This window comes from Alosa alosa, chromosome 20 (genome assembly GCF_017589495.1).
Source record: "Alosa alosa isolate M-15738 ecotype Scorff River chromosome 20, AALO_Geno_1.1, whole genome shotgun sequence".
Classification (NCBI taxonomy): domain Eukaryota; kingdom Metazoa; phylum Chordata; class Actinopteri; order Clupeiformes; family Clupeidae; genus Alosa; species Alosa alosa.
This window is the reverse complement of record NC_063208.1, coordinates 14,176,379-14,193,507: the sequence shown is the minus strand read 5'-3', so window position 1 is coordinate 14,193,507 and position 17,129 is coordinate 14,176,379. Positions and strand designations below refer to the sequence as shown.

Below are 17,129 nucleotides of genomic sequence, written 5' to 3'. Positions count from 1 at the left end.
TTTAATATAGAAAGAATTGATGCAAAATAGTCAGAAGCTGTTTACAGGTGCAAATAAGGTATCACACACAATTTGAAGTTCTGCCCTGTTACTAAAGCATCATTGCATATGTTAATGTATATAAACATGAACTGTTCGTCATTGAAACAGGTTGTGCAATCTGGCACATTATAACACCTTATAATATAACACCGCCTTCTTTGGAAAATGACCATTTTGATCATGAGGTTTTTGGTAAATGCACTTCCTTTTGCTGTGGTAGTGCATGATTGCATAAAGGCAAAGATGAACCTTTGACATTTTAAATTATTTTTTTGAAGTGTGTGCAGTTTGCTTAGAGATTACTGTAAAGCATAGCATAATTAACAAATCCCTTAAGAAGCACAAGCTCTTTCACATGCAAAAAACAATTCCAGCCCACCCACCATCACTGAATGCTCCCTCTACTGACACACACACACATACACACGTACACACACATACGCATGCACACACAAACACAAACACACACACACACACACACATACACACACACACACACATTGTTTCTGCAGAGTTGTTGATTTTATAACCCATTCTCAATCACATAGATTTTACTGCAATGGCCTAAATGAACTCACACAGCCCCCTCTCTCTATGTTTCTCTCTCTCTTTCTCTCTCTCTCTCTCTCTCAATTCAATTATATATGCCTTTTGGCATGTCCATTCAAAATGAAACATTGTTGCCAAAGCATGTACAATGCAGAAACATACTGTAGAAAACATCAGAACATGAAATAACATAGAAAGATGTAACAGCATAATATGCAACATACAGTAATATAACAGTATCTCTCTCTCTCTCTCTCTCTCTCTCTCTCTCTCACTCTGTCACAGTCTGTACGTATACTTTGTCTCTCTCTCTCACACATACAGAAACACACACACACACACACAAGTGAATGTTTGTGAGATTAAGGACAACTAGTATTATCACACTATGTAAGTCATATGTTAAGCTGACAACTAGAATCTTACTTACGTACTAGGGTTTAAATGGTAATGGAATATTTCAAAACTAATTCCTTGAATTGTGACTCTGTCTGTCTTAAAACCAAAAATCTTAGAGCTGAGCAATTTTTTTAAGGTCTTATAATCAATATTACCTTTTTTATGCTCTAGGGATGTGGATCTGTCATTTGCAGTTTGATTTTTGATGTTTGTGACTGTTACGTTTGAATATATGAACATATATGAATATGTTTGTGTTTTAACATTACAGTAATGCAACATTACCGTAACATTACTGTTGAGTTGTAACATTTCAGTACCATACATTACTATTATTTTGCATATGCCACAGATTCTGCACTTGCTCACAGTCATGCACAGCAATGTTGGGGCATTTTATTGTTGAACAGTCAACTATTTACAACAATGTGGTATTCCACCATACACTGGATTCAATGATGATTTACTCATAATGATCACCGCTTCAAACACAGGAATGAAGCATGGGACTTTTCCCAGCCGCATGACATCACAGTCTGTTTTAGATATTAGTAAAAGTGAGCGGTTACCTGCGACCTTGAGCCAACACACCTGTAATTTAAGACTTTATAGGGCTATGGGCGTTTGATCTCTGCATCAGCACATGCTGAAAGGCTCTTTCCTGATCATGCTGTCATCGTTTCTGCCCCGGACCTTTGAACTTTCCTCACATTACGTTTCATTGTTTGCCAAACAGGGTTAGTTTGTGCAGTTCACAAAACTCCCTAACCCTTGCACTAGTTTAATGTAGACACAAGAATCAAACAGCTGTCACTTTTCCTTTCTAACAATTCATTTCATTACTCTGAACAGTAGTAAGGCTGAAGGGAGTAAAGTAGACAGTAACCCAAAAAACCTCTCTGTGCCTGGTCTGTGTCCACATATGAGAACATCAACAGGTCCTTCAAACTGACGAGGCTCAGGGTTGCGGTGCAGTTTAGATTACCATCCTCATAACATTGCTTTTTATATTTAGCCCATATTGAAAAAAAATATATAAATAAAATAAAAAAAATTATAAAAAATGAAAAGAAAAAATGTACCCAGGGATAACACTGACACGTATAATAATTGCATGTATGATACATTTGTGGGAAAAAAGCTATACATTTAATTAAAAAATGGCAAGATGCCCTTCAACATGCAAAGTAGGTCATATGTAAAACATATGTATTTTTTGTTAACGTATTTCCAAAGAGGCCATATTTATATGTTTTAACATAAATATCATAAAGGCCTATAATATAAAAATATACATACATTTTACAGACGTTTCCCATAGAAGTATATTAAAAGGCCTATTTAAATTAGACTGTGACCCCAAAACCTATGTCTATATATGTAAGAACACCAACGGTCCCTCCTGAGGAGCGTGAGGATTTGCGGAGCAGAGTAGAGCAAAGCCGTGTAGATTATGGCGTCCTCATTAGATTGTTTTCACGGCCGCAACTGAGATACACATTAGCAGGAGGGATGGAGGGGGTTAGGGGGGGGGTAGCTGAATGAGTTCTCTGATCCCGCCTCTTGTCCCGGGTTCACAGGACACTCCCGGGTCATTCCGGGTCAGCGCACACCCAAGCACAGAGTCTGACACACACACACACACACACACATACAACAGACGAGCACCAGGGCACATGTGGCCCAGATCTGGCCTGTATCTGAGCGGAGCCTCCAGGCTGGTGTGCTTTCTGTCAGCGACTGTGCTAAACAGCATTACGCCCATGCTGGCCTTTAACATAAAGCTGCAATATTAACAACAGCTCAGTCCCACAGCATCTATAGTGAGGCTGATGGCCACTACAGCAGCATATACGCTGTTATCTCTCCTTCCATCTTTCCTTCCATCTTTCCCTCTTTCCTTTCTCCCCTCCTTCCTTTTAGCAGGTTAATACAAAAATGTTTACTACTAATTTACTAATGTGTAGCACTAAAACCTAACTGGCAACAGTAGCTCTGATTGTTTGTAGTGGTGGATACTACAGAGAGTGTGTTGACATGATTATTTATTTTACTCACTTCTTTCACTTTTAGTTTCATCCATAGGAGCACATACGTGAGGCAGGCAGCCCACTGTGCGTGTGTGATTTATCATGGCAAAATGACTTGGTAGCGCTTATAAACAGGCAGCTAAATACCCACATTGTCTACATCATTACCAATAATCAGTGTCTGTCAGGACACAATCAATACAAAATGACCTCTATCTGTAAGTAAACAATTTGACTGTAAATAACTAAACGGTTGCTGTTAGCTGCAACCCCGAAATGACCAAGGGAAGGACGAGACATGGAAGCCTGCGAACTTTACTAGGCGTCTATATGGGATGTGTTTATGGGTCTGTCCAGGAGAATAAAGTGGCCTTTGAAAGGCAGAGAGCCAGGCTAGTGTGGTGCACAGCTCATTAACCCTTTGGAGCAGCACCTTGGTGAATTTTAAAAGGTCCGCCGATAACCAGGCCAAGAGTGCAATTAGCCTAATCTATTGCGTTTGGCCAGTGATGCTTAGAGACTGTAAAAAGGAGCCCTTTCGTGTCCTTTTTTTCCTGCAGAACTGGGTGATAAAACGGCTGCCTTTCAAGTTTAAGGAGGGAAAATGTTTGGGGAAAGATGTTTTTATGCCTCACATAATTTCATTGCAGGACATGTACAAAAGACACAACTCTAATAGGCCAGCAGGAAGACTGTGCTCTCTAGTTCAAGTTCAATTTTGTTTTTAAAGCACATTATCATATGCAATAGTTATTCAATGTGCTTTACATTTTATGCCTAAAACACAAGATGAATCAATGATGACAGGAACAAAAATAAAGACACAGCATTAAATTAACAATAATAAAAACAAAAACAAACCAATGTACTATAAATAAATCTAAACAAACTCAAGCAACAAAGCGATAATACAATGGAATTTCATTCAAAACTTTGTTGAAAACTAGTTGCTCATGCCTATGCAACTCATTCCTTAGATAGGAGTGCATTGGAATGTATTGGTATATATTTACACTCAGGTCCAAGGTGCTTGGTAAGACCAGATGTGAGGGCTCCATTGAATCCACCGCGTAGGGCAGGGACAGTTGATTGTCCCTCTCCCGGACTGCCATCAATCCTCCCTTTTGACCAGCTGTCAGGCCAACCGCCATAAACATGTCCAGGAAAAAAAGAACCAACTTCCGTGTCCTGCCCCCGAAGAGGAATTTTAACTGAGGACCGTATTCAATTTGTCTCTCCTCTAAAACCTGCCATTGAGTGCAATGATGCAGCCCTAATGCTTTGGCATGCGGTGTGATAATAGCTGGGTTCCTTTCCATGGGGGGACGACATTCAACTGGAATGCGAAATAACTTAAAGCAAGCACAGACCTCATTCTGTTGAAGGACTCAGTGGTCAAATATCAGATGCCCTGAATGGACGTTGTGTATAAAGAGCTGATTTGGTCCAGATAGCAACTTGTATGAGGCCATGCTTACTCTTGCCCCTCATGACACCCAGAGCTGTGAGATTTGAGGTCAATAGCAATATGTAAATATTTGTTATTACATAGAGATACATGTTTATCTGTACTTAATACAGTTTCAGTTGGAATAAACAACTTTAATTCACTTAAATATGTATACAAGTGTTGAAGCACATTCAGTTTGTTGTGTTCTCATGTAAACACCATATTTAACATTTGTGTGGCTGTTGTCTTCCTTTTTGCAGTGAATTACAACACCTATAGTAAGCATGTCTCTTTGTGCCAAAGATGGATGTCTTTGTCTTTACCTCCGATTAATCCCTCGGCACATCTAAAGAAAGTGGAAATTAAATGGTCAGTGGCCTGTCCTAAGCAAATAATCAAGTCTGTCTGAACGCACGGCTGGCAGAGTGGAGTTGATGTCATTTGTTTCAGGGGGATAATGGGGCCCAATCAGCCTCCGCGATGGACGCAGCAGGGATCAGAAGACTGGCAAGTGCTGCTCCACTGTTGACTTTGGAGAAGAGGCTGTGCTCTCAAATCAGTGGGCTATGCTTCTGATCTGAAGAGGGAAAGGGAACGCACACACGCACGCACGCACACACACACACACACACACACACACACACACACACACACACACACACACACACACACACACACACACACATTCAGTATCACAAGGATGGTTGTGGTCCAGGTGAATGTGAGAGGGGCAGATGAGAGGGCACATGAGCTGCTCCAGTATACATGTGTGGGATGTGTGTGTGTGTGTTTGTCACTGATCACTGATCTCATGAATTCTTATGTTGAGCTGTGATCAAGCTTTTTTGTGTGTGATCTCAACATTTGCTGCTCCAGTATACATGTATGGGATGTGCAGATTTGCCTCTGTTTTGTCACTGCACAAAAAAACTAAGAAACACTATTTTTACTATTTTAAGAGTTATTGAATAGTAATAATACAAACTGTTTTCAGTGTGTGATATACACCCTTAGCAGGAATATTCCAGTTTGAATGTTCCAAGATAGTGGCTAATACTAGCCTGGACTCACCCACTTAGATCTTCTTTCAGGGAGATCTAGTCTGGAACACCATAGTTCATAAACATTTTACTCAGACAAAAAAAATGTCAGGCCCATCAGCGACAAGAGGGGAAGACAAAACTGAAACTTATTGTGATAAACAGAAGCAGCAACACCTGCAAACATCAAAAAATGCAGTTGGAAAACTGCAGAAATGTATTTACAGCAAAGGTAGACCCACATACATCGTGGTGCCTGTCGCGATGTAAGTGTTGGAAACAAATCCCAATCATGAGTCACTAGACTCTATTCACTTTGTGAATGAGTTTGGATTTTTCCCGGCTAGGCCAACACATTTGATGCAAATTTGATTTGAAGTCATTATTGAATGACGATGAAGGATGCTTTTTTCAAACAATCGCCAACCCCCATTTAAATCACTTTTAGCCTAGTTATGTTTCACAACTTCAATGACAATTTCTGTCAAACATTAAAACCACATCACCAGCTAATTCTTTCCAAGATATGTGCCACAGACAATTCCAAGATATTTGAGCCACTTACCCCTCCATAATGGACATGTTAAGGGATGTAGCGACGAGAGCAAAACACCTGCCTCTGCTACAGTGCCCTTTCTGATTAGCAGCAGACAAGAACCAGGGCCCCTGTGCTCCTGGGCCTGGGGCTTGTGTCTGTCACCTCACGGCACCACGGTGGACCCCCTTCAGTCGGATTCCTGGCATTTCTGTGCTGCTCGGGATCGGGAAAAGCCACCAGCTCCACGTCGGACGGGCCCTGATTGAAGGTGACTGACATTATTTGGCACCATTAGGCAGCGCTCTGAAGTTGACCTCTTCACCTCGTCCATGGAAGCGGGCAGTTGAAACGGCTTTAGAGGGAGCTGCCAGAGGCATTGTGATCCCATGGGAAGGCTGGGGGGGGTGGTGGTGGTGGTGGTGGTGGGGGGGGCCAAGCTGGGTTTAGGGCCTGCAGAGCAATCAACACCTAGAGGTTAGCTAGTAGGGCTGAGGGTCTCCCTCTCTGGGTGCTAAGCATCCTTTCGACTTAATGTATGTGTGTGTGTGTGTGTGTGTGTGTGTGTGTTCTTATATGTGTGTGTATGTGTGCTAATGCTTATGATAGGATTAACCTAGTGTGTTGTTAGCCAGTAAAGCAAATAAACAGCAGCTTGGATTAAACGTAATATGCATTTTTGGAACTGGATTATCTCATTTAGAGCAGCTTTCATGGAGAGAGAGAGCCTTGTGCTCTGAAGCGTGTTAGCGCACTACACTACAACCTACATTATTGTAAAATACAAACACATGATCGGAGCTACACCCTGCATAATAAATAGAATATCAGCCAGAGCTGGTCAGAACTGACCCATATTTTATAAAAAATCTCTTCCACTCTGTTGTTTTGTCCAGTGGCTTCACTTTTGAAATGAGCCTAAGATGCCTATGTTTTTCACCGTCTTTGGCACTAACGCTGACACTGACAGACACCCATCTCCTCAGATGAGAGCAGAGGCTGCTCAGGGTGGAAGATATCCACCAACTGGAAGGCTGTCAAGAGGTGACTACACTACAGATAACAGTATTTCCAAATTACTTGTTTGCATTTTTAATCAAGTTTCATTCCTTTCCCCAACCACCACTCCTTACATCTAACTTATCATGGAATATTTATCACACACAAATGAGAGATATTCAGAGATAAATGCACGACCATGACACAGCGCAATGCAGATGGGGTAGACATAGGGAGACAAAAGGCTTTCCAGTAGGAGAGTTGGGTGTTAAATATTTTATCAATATTAAAAAAGTTTATATTTAATTCTGAAGCATTCAGGTGGGCGGTTTTGTTGTGTTGTATGCAGTGCCCTGATTCATCACAATGGCCTGCACTGCATGTTCACTAGATTCTTTGGTTAACACTGACAGACACCCGTCTCTTTCAGACTCAGAGCAGAGGCTGGGTAGGAAGGAGAGAAGGTGGCCATCAATGGACAGGCTCTCCGCGGGTGACAGAACAGGAGATATTCTGGACAGTGGACACTAACACAGCACAACAAATAATTGTATTTTCTAATGACGTATTTGCCTATTTACCCAATCTTATTCAAACCCAACCTCAACCCCATTAACTTTGTTGCCTTAACCCATTTGTGATCCGTCACAATAGCCTGCCCTTGATGTACGCTAACACACTGACAAACACTCATCTCCTTCTGTCTCAGACGAGAGCAGACCCAGTTCAGGAAGGAAGGAAGGTGTCCATAGATTGACAGGCTCTCCGCGGGTGACGGAACAGGCGTTGCTCCCCACCTCATCGACGTGACACTTTAGATTAGTTCCTGCTGAGCACAAGGCCCGCCGGCGAACACTGACCTCTGTCCGTGTGGCTTGTTAAGCCCCGTTTTTGTAAGTTGCCTCAAAAACTTGTGTTAGCCAAAACATGGGTCTTAAACAAATCCAACAGGAGCTACCCTTTACTTCAAAGGCTGCAGCACTATATCAATGTTGACATGAGCGGAGCTTTCACTGAATAGGCTGGGTTGCTGATGAAGTTGTTGCTCGTACATTCACCAAATGTATTTGTTCAATAATAGGCCTATTTCACACAGCAGCTTTACCTTCTCATGAAATTCATACATTAGACTATGCCCTGTGCTAAACCATAATACAACCTCTTAACTAATACTGTTTACAACCAAAGACTTGCCAAATGCCAAATACTATGTTTCGTCCAGGGAGATATGATGAATGTGAAAACAATATATTTAAAATTTCTTGTAAACTCTCAATCATATATCTCTTGGGTGCATAGGGATATGAAACAACTAGGGAGAAGCTAAACAGAGAAGCCAAAGCAACTGATGAGACGTAAAATCCACTATTATAATTACAACTGTCATAAGGGTAACACATTCTGGTGTAATGGCCGTTTATGTCCTTTGGCAGTTTGAAGGGAATAATTGGAACCATGCAGTCGGAGTGATTGTGAGTAAATGTAGCGTTGTGATTGTAAAAGACGGTGCTTTGTTTCACTGTGAGAATGAGATCCACATATTACTACCTTCTTCGCGTAGACTTTCAGGTGCTCATTATGCAGGCATGTACGTATACCTATCTCATGTGGCTCACACACACACACACACGCAGACTCTCATTCACACACACACATACACACACACACACACACACACACACACACACACACACACACACACGCATACACACACACACACACACACACACACACACACACACACACACATAAACACACACACATCTCTCTCTGTCACTCTCTCACATACAGACACACACACACACACACATACACAAACTCACCCCCCTCACACACACACTTAATTGAACCCATCAGCACTTCCTCCTCAGCCCCTGTTAATGTCAGAGCATATTTCCTCCCCACTCTCAGCCGTCCTGGAAGGAGATGCAGGAGTCGTCTCCCTGGACACAGCTCATGTTTCACCTCCATGGCCAGCCACTTCACAATCAATAAAGCCCACGCTGACTTATACCGACCTGAAAGCTCACATCGATCCTGTCACTGAGAATACCGCTAATTCCCGACCTCCGCCAGGGACACACTCACACAGAGGGTGTCTTGGCTTGGGGGGGCTGTTTGATACATCTGAAAATGATTTTTACCGTTGGTATGAAGGCCCCTGAGCAGCGTCCAAGCGTGTAAAATGACCCAGCCTCAAATGTATTTCTCAAATTCCCAAATCCTCTCATTCACCTTATGATGTTGACTTTTGAAGCCCTCTTTATCAAGTCTATAATGAAAGAGTGGAACATGGCAATTTACTGCAGACCAGACCAGGTTCAACTCAGATCCACAGCCTGCTGCAATAATACTTTTCTGCTCTGTACACAGTATATGTAATGCACTGAACTGCATGAAATGATTGCCTCTGGTTTTTCTTGGGGGACCAAACCAATCCTGTCAGCCAACGGTAGGTATATGATATCCCTGGTCCAAATTCACTAACATCACAGGCCTCCATGCCAATGACGCCATACTTTTTTCTCCAATGAAAGAGTGTACATGGGAAAAGGGCAGGTAAACCAAAACCCTGTGGCTCTGAGACAAGTTCTCAACAACACCTGAACCTTAGGAGAAATGTGCGTGCAATCTGCAGAGTAGTAGAGACCAGACTGGATCAGGTGTCTGATTCAGACCTGATTAATCAAGCAAGTAAGAGATTAAAGAGAATCTGTAGGAGTACTACAGCAAGCTGCGGGTGAGGGTGATTGCCGCTAAATGTACGTCTGTGATCTTTAAAAACGGAAACTTGTGAGCAAGTGGTTTTACTATGCATCCTGTGTCATTTCCTTTTGATGTTGTGACCACTGAGAGGTGACTGGTGGGCCGTGGGCGTGACGCGTGGTAATGAGCGTGTGGTCAGGCTCGCTTAATCACCAACGCGGGAGATTCTCGGCCGCCAAACCATCTCATCTGGTTCGCATTTCCAGCGCAGACGGACAGGGTGTAAACCAGCACTACAACCAACCACCGCCATCAGATCAGGCCCTCTCAAGCGCCCAAATGATACTCTCGGACTCTGTTTATCTCTGTTGATCAGAGAAGTCAGATGCTCACAGAAGTTATTGAGAATGTTATGCAGCTTTGCTATGAAGTAGAGGTACTAATAAAACCTAGTTTTTGAAGACCCCATACAATATCTTATTCTAACTGTGCAAGGAACTTATATGCTTGCATTTGCTGGGTTGTGGTACAGGCCTGTTCTGTTGCACATTATAGATCCAGAGAGTCAGACCAAGCCTTAACCTCTGAGTGCCGTGTTACTGTAATTAAGTAGCTGCTTAATTGCTGGTCCATGGATAAAGCCTAGTCCTAGACTAAAAGCTGTCTCTCAGTGGAAATTCTCTTTTAGATCACGGATAGGTTTATTCCATGTATGGAGAAACTGCCCCAAAGTCTACTCCAAAGTGATCTTTTGGTCAAAACTTTTACAATGTTTACAATGAAGAAAAACAACATTTGATTTCATTAAGATAACCATACAATCTGGTCTTCCATAAAGACCAGGCCTAAGTCTGAGAGAGAGAGAGAGAGAGACAGACAGGGAGAGAGAGAGACAGACACAGAGAGAAATACTGAGGGAAGTTACACACATTCTTTCTTCTTGTTCTCACTTTCTTTTCAGGGCTTCCTCTTTCTCTTGTGCTTGTGTACCTTTCAAATGCACACACAGTGTCCAGACAAAAGGGCACTTGACCTTTGACCCTCTGTACAAAAAGCCACCATAATCTGATGGTAGAGCCCTCTCTCCAGTTATTGTCCTCTTCAAATTGTGACTGAATGCTGGTCTAGCACATGAGGGGAAATCCCAGGCACCAGGCCATTCTGTCCCTGTCCCAGTGTGTGTGTGTGTGTGTGTGTGTGTGTGTTTGTGTCGGGATCTTAGAAAACTTAAGAGCCCACCCAGAAATGGTTACCCTGAACGTCTGCTGACCTCACAATCACCTCTGCTTGTCCTCACAAACACAGAAGAAACTCTCTCTCTCACACATACACACACCACACCACTAACACATTACAATGGTACATACTCTTACATTATTGCTGCAAAATATACAGTACAATATGTTGCATGAAGGGCATTTAATGCCAGAAAAATGTATATTTATGATTTCTTTGAGAATCTCATGAAAATCTCAGAAGATGTCAGATGTCAGGCCAACAATCTTCTTTCTTTTGCTAGGCTTTGAATTTTCCTCAGTGATTATTCAACATAAATAAAAAATAAAAAACAAAGGCCATTATTGTTTTTTTAGTCAGCTTTGGTGACTTAGTATACACACTGGATAATATGTGAATAGTGTACAATCCAAATCTTTCTCAACTGTCTATTCCAATGACAGTTTTACATTTGCTACTTTATGCACAGTCCTAAAGCAATGGGAAATGATAACCATTACTCTACAGATGGCTATAAGCATCACTTATATCTAAAATATGCAACTCTAAATCCTCCACAATGCTGAGAACATTCTGTGGATATATTGCACAATAATGACTGAGGTGTCCCTTTAAACAGTTTCTTGGCCACAGCTGATACCAAATATATTGTTGCAATAAAGGAAAGCATTTAAACATTTATGCCATTTTCCTCTAGTCCAAGAATGTAAACATTTTGGGAAAACATTTTAAGTTGAAAAACAGAATGTGAATGTGGGCTATGATGGGATAGTGAACAGATTAACAGACATACTGATGAGGTTTCACTGTGCATGTAATGGACAGACTGCTGAACATATATATTTCTCCCAGTCTTTATATTTATTGATAATATTTTATTGTTTTTCTGCAAAAGCAAGAAACGTTAAAAGTCAAGCTTGGGTGTTGGGTGTGTGCCATGAGGTAGAACAGTTTGACCAGCATCATGTGTGAGTAACATAAAAAAAATATTTCTGTGTTAGAGAACATTTTGGTTGTAAAAATGATTACAATGAGAATGGGTATAATTTACCATAAATATAACATAAATTATCAAAAACAAAGTCTGATTATAATGTACAACTATTTACAAATGTAACCAAAAGCTGTTCATTGACCTGTGTGGCTGCTTTGGATGTAATGGTTTGCAGTCATTTGCGCCCACTTCATTATCTCCTTCCCCTCATTGACATTTGACTGACATTTGGAGAGTAACATAAGAAGACGTGGCAATGACATACAAGATACCCAACCTGTACTATTCAGAGATTAAGATGGGAGGTGCTGTGACAGCACTACAGTAAGATATGTATGGAAATGGAGAATGGCTTCATGTTGCCCTGATGCGTCTGCAATCTCCAGCTGCACTCCCATTATATGTACAGTAGCACAACCAAGGGAGCCACAATGACCTCCCTTATTCAAGTGTTCCTATAGCTTTGTCTTTATGGCAAGCATAGAGCAGAGGTGACTGATTTGACTCAAACACCCTAAATGCACACTAACTGACAAATGACTGCATACCTGTCTTATACTGCAAGTCACTTTGGATCAAAGCTTCTGCCAAAGGCATGAATGCATTGCAAGTCAATCTGTCTCATTTTCTTTCTCTCTTTCTTTCTCTCACACTCTCTCTTCCTCGCATCATCATTTTTTTTCTCTCACTCCAAATGTCAAATGAAAAAGCATGTTTATTTCTGTTTTGTTTTCCTCTTCTCTCTCTCTTCCTCAAATCATTCTCTTTCTTCTTCTCTGAGCGATGAATCCTTTCCTCCCAGCTCCTGTGTCACCCGTGATTTGACCCGTCTCCTCGGCGTGGCTACCTGCAGCCGCAGGCCTCCACCACCATGTCCTCGTACTGCTTGTAGACGACGTTGTTGCCGGCGTCGATGTAGAGGATGCTGATGGGGCTGAGCTTGGAGGGGACGCAGCAGCTGGGCGGCATGGTGCCCGGCCGCATGGAGTTCATCAGCGTCTGGATGATGGCGTGGTTGGTGGGCTCCAGGTGCGAGCGCAGCGGGAAGTCGCACACGCCCTCGCAGTGGTGCGCCTCGTAGTCCAGCGGCGCGATGATCCAGTCGTCCCAGCCCAGCTCGCGGAAGTTCACGTGCAGCGGGCGCTTGCTGCAGCGGGAGCGCCGGCCGTGGCGCTTGCCGTGGCGGGCGCCTCCGCCGCCGCCGCCGGGCGCGGAGAGCGCCGCGCGTCGACTGCGGCCGGTCCTCAGCTGCTGCTGATGCTGCTGGTGCTGCTGCTGTTGTTGGTGATGCTGGGAGTTGTTCTCCTTGGCCACGTTCTTCTTCTCCCACGCCACATGCCCTCTGATCTTGTCCCGCTTCTCATAGAAGAGGCTCTGCCGCTTCTTGGACCGAGTGAAGACCACCAGGATGGCCTTCTTCAGGTGCGGGCGGTTGTTTCTGCGGAAACCCAGCTGCTGCAGGTCCACCTCCCTCTCAGGGTTGTCCACCATGGCCCGGAGCTCCAGGCAGAAGTGGCGGCCCTGGAGGTGTCTCTGCCAGTCCTGGAAGATCTCCCATATGTCCAGGACCTCCCAGTGGGGCTTCAAAGAGTCCCCCAGGTCCAGGGTTTTGGAGTCCAGCACGTGGTGCGACTGACAGGACAAAATCTGGACTTCTACCGCGCCCATCTCGGACGCCCGGAGGATCCCGGAAACCTTTGTGTATATCCGTAGCTCGGCACCCAGTAGCTCCACTTTATCAGAGAGGGTCGAGATGTCAAATAGATATTTTTGTCTCTGGAGGGGAGAGGTCAGCAGGTCATCTGTGAAAGGAAGTATAGTATTTGCTTATTGCTTTCATAGATATATGAAAGTTTTGCCTTTTTCAGAAATCTCAAAAAAAATCTTTCTTTAGTAAAATTCTTCTGAGGAACATGTTGTAGGCTATCAAAAAGGTGAGCTGACTAAACTCTTTTATATGAACTATATATACAGTATAATATATAATGCTATAGGCTACATAAATTAAAAGACAGACAGACAGACATCCTGATAGATAGATAGATAGATAGATAGATAGATGCCCACCTTGCCCAATGTCCACAAAACTTGTAATAGTGTTCGCAGCTTTAGATGCTCGAAAAAGACTTGCATTCAGCCCCAACTTCTCTGCTGCTGAGAAGGTCTTGTAGATGGAGAGCATGTATTCATGCGGTTGCACCGAGTCTTTCGATCCTCGGCCTCGCTGAGAACTTTTACCATTAGATGATGATAATGGTGACGATACGTAGATATCCTTCATCTTTTTTGCTGTTTTTTGGTCGTCAAGGATCTTCCCAGCTTTGCTGATTGGAGCCGATGGTAAGAATACAGACATAGCTTGAAAACACGTTAAGTCCATGAAATAGGTAAAAACTACCAAGACAATTTTGAAACGATTTACACTCATGCTGGATGCGTCCTTGAAAAAAAGTATTGAAAAGAAAAACTAAGAAGTAGTTCGACCTAATAGAGGACGAATGAACTGCTGAAGGTGCAGGGAAATTATGCACGTCAAGTGAAGTATACTTGCATGGCATGCAGACCACCGCGCCAACTTTAACCCGCCCTCCTCAATACAGCCTCCGACTTGTCAAGACAACAAACAAAAAAGCATTGATTAACTCTTGACACTAGCCTAATTTACCCTTCACTAGTTACTGTCATGCCAAAGACTTTTTCGAAGACCAAATCAGATGAAAACTCTATAGTCCACTTACAAAGGACATTTAAGTGTTGTACAATTATAGCATTGAAGTGCAATTTCAAATATTAGGCTACACAAAATACAAATAGGCTAAACATTAGTGTACCAGACTGGAATATTCATTTTAAGATGAAATAGGCCTAATTAACACAGTGCTTTACAATTAGTGTATCTGGCAGTTTGGTCAACAACGGATAGGCTATCGGAGGTAGCCTATTTAGATGCTCATTATTTCACCTAGAGCCCCGTCTAGTTCTATCCCTGCATGTTACATCCAAAATTTTGCCTACTTTCTTAATGATCCAATGGGTGCGTGTCATTTCTGAATTATATGGAACCATTTTCCCGACGTGTGATTTTTTTTGACACGCTTTCTTTGAGACTACAATAGTGAACTGTTTCAAATGATGTGTAATAGTAGGCAATGGCATTGTAAGGACTCACACTAGCCTGATGATTACTGCGAGTTGGAGGTATTACTCTGCCCTCTTCTGGAGGACACTTAAATTGCACCATGCTTCCACTTGTACATTGTGACCCACCGTCATGGCAAGTTATCAAAATATTGTTGCCTCCCTTTATTTATACCGTAGAAAGGCATTTGTGTATCTATCCATAATCATTAGTATAGGGCTTGCCTTCAGATACGTCTGTTATTTATTACTATTTGGTTATGTGAACTTGCAATGTGAACTGTATTCCTAGCAGTAATTATTAAATCATATAGCTTCAACTGTTGGCTGAAGTGAAAATCTATGTGGCAAAAATCTAAAGAGGTGGCAGCCTTTTATTTGACTGTAAGTTGCCTTGGTCTTATGATATTCAAGCAATTTAAACATCTCTTCTAGTTTAACACCAATAATCAATCATTCATGCCTTCTGTGTTGACAGGATTCTTAAGGCAGAAAGAAAAGTTTCTCTGTTTCACTGACACTTGACTTAATTCACTTATCTAAGATTATTTCAATAAATCAGTATCGTCACAGATTTATGCCAGAGAAGCAAATTTATTTATTGAATTAAAATACATAGACAGCCTCATCCCCTAAAAGTGCATCATTGTTGAGTTGAGACCATTGTGATATAGGTTATTTAACTGTGCAAGTTGTGCAGAAATCTGTAAACACCCAAAGTAGTTTCCCAAGGAATAGTTAATATGGCCAAAATAATAAGTAACATTCATTTCCCATTTAACAAACATTTTCTTCAATAGAGTATTTAAATACATTTAAAAATTTGAACATCACATTTGTACCATACAATAAATGATCCTTCTCACCATCTTCACCAGCAGAGAACAAAAAAAAGTGTTAAATGGTTACTGGTTATGCTGTTACGTGTTTTTTATTTCTTTTTTCTAAAAAAAAAAAAAAAAGCCTTTTTCTATCCCAAATATACATTTCCATAACAACACTTGATTTGGGCTTTGATCGATATCCAAGATGGCTGCCGTGCTCTCCACCGCTGCCTCAGAGGACTGTCAGGGTGAGGAGCAGGCTGAAGAGGAGGAGGAGAAGCAGGGAGCCGGGGGACCGAGCGCCCGCTGCGTCCAGGACGCTGGGGTAATCACTGTCGTCTGTGGTGGACTCCTCTGTGGTGTACTCAATAGTGGTGATCTCGGGTGTGGTGGTGGTGGTGGGGGCTGGGGGAGCCGTGGGCTTTATTTCGGTTGGGGGTACGGGGGAGTCGGGTGGAGCGGTGCCGTTGATGGCGGTGGCATCTGTGACCCAGGAAGCGTTGGTGGAGGGGCTGGATGTGGTGGTAGGCACTGCCTTGACCGTGAAGGACCGGGAGGAGGCACGGAACATGTTCAGAGTGAAAGCCAAAGTCAGATTTTCACCTGTGGAGAGAGAGAAGTGTTCAATGTTATTATTCTCCCAAATTGTGCATATTGGCTTGCACCAATGCAGATTTTAAAACTGTCTAAGACCCCAGTCAAAAATAGAATAGAATAGATAGAATAGAATGCCTTTTATTGTCACTTTACACATGTACAATGAGATTAAGAGCAACTCCTGCCAACATGAACATAAGATAAATAAAATAAATATAACAACATGAAATAAAATAAGTAGTGCAAGGGGGTCGGGGGTGGGGGTAAGGTGCACAGTTCTGAGAGGCTATATATGTATACTGTGAAGTCAGTGCATGTGTTTTTTTTAAAAGAGCTCCCCAATAGAAGAGAAAGACACAGCAAAGTTGACTAAGAGGGGCATTTCAGAATTTGTGGGTGAGTATTATTAATAGTAATTAATTTGTTATTATTATAATATTTTCCATACAGGTTGTTGGTTACCCACAAGTTTTCCAGGAAAAATCTCAGGCATGCCTGTAAATTTACCTGGGTCAGAGATGCTCAGGTCAGTGTAGTTGGCCCAGCATCCCTTGAACCGAATAGTCATGTTTCCATAGAGACCGTCGACC

At 42.4% G+C, this 17,129-nt stretch overlaps 2 protein-coding genes across 3 annotated transcripts in view; both read right to left on the bottom strand.

Moving 5' to 3' along the window:
* Positions 1–12,074: 12,074 nt before the first annotated feature.
* On the bottom strand, positions 12,075–14,408 carry gdf6b (growth differentiation factor 6b). Its single transcript, XM_048230214.1, has 2 exons — positions 14,048–14,408; positions 12,075–13,782 (listed from the first exon to the last, which is right to left on the bottom strand). Exons 1-2 carry the CDS (start codon positions 14,406–14,408, stop codon positions 12,824–12,826), a joined length of 1,320 nt encoding a protein of 439 aa, XP_048086171.1. The 3' UTR covers positions 12,075–12,823.
* A 1,284-nt stretch (positions 14,409–15,692) lies between these two features.
* pkhd1l1.1 (PKHD1 like 1, tandem duplicate 1) overlaps positions 15,693–17,129 on the bottom strand; it is a 50,146-nt gene continuing 48,709 nt past the window's right edge. For both annotated transcript variants that reach the window (XM_048229803.1, XM_048229804.1), the window contains exons 75-76: positions 17,047–17,129; positions 15,693–16,545 (exon numbers count right to left, since the gene is read on the bottom strand). The exon at positions 17,047–17,129 is cut by the window's right edge and continues 71 nt beyond it. In XM_048229803.1, coding sequence (XP_048085760.1) covers positions 16,175–16,545; positions 17,047–17,129 — 454 coding nt within the window. In that variant the 3' untranslated portion in view covers positions 15,693–16,174. The remainder of the gene's footprint in view (positions 16,546–17,046) is intronic.

What these genes read in the sequence shown, in the direction of transcription:
- gdf6b (XM_048230214.1), bottom strand. Translation starts at nt 14,408, where the DNA reads ATGAGTGTAAATCGTTTCAAAATTGTCTTGGTAGTTTTTACCTATTTC. An exon ending in TTTTGTGGACATTGGGCAAG is followed by an intron (nt 13,783 to 14,047) that starts GTGGGCATCTAT and finishes TTCCTTTCACAG; the next exon opens with ATGACCTGCTGACCTCTCCC.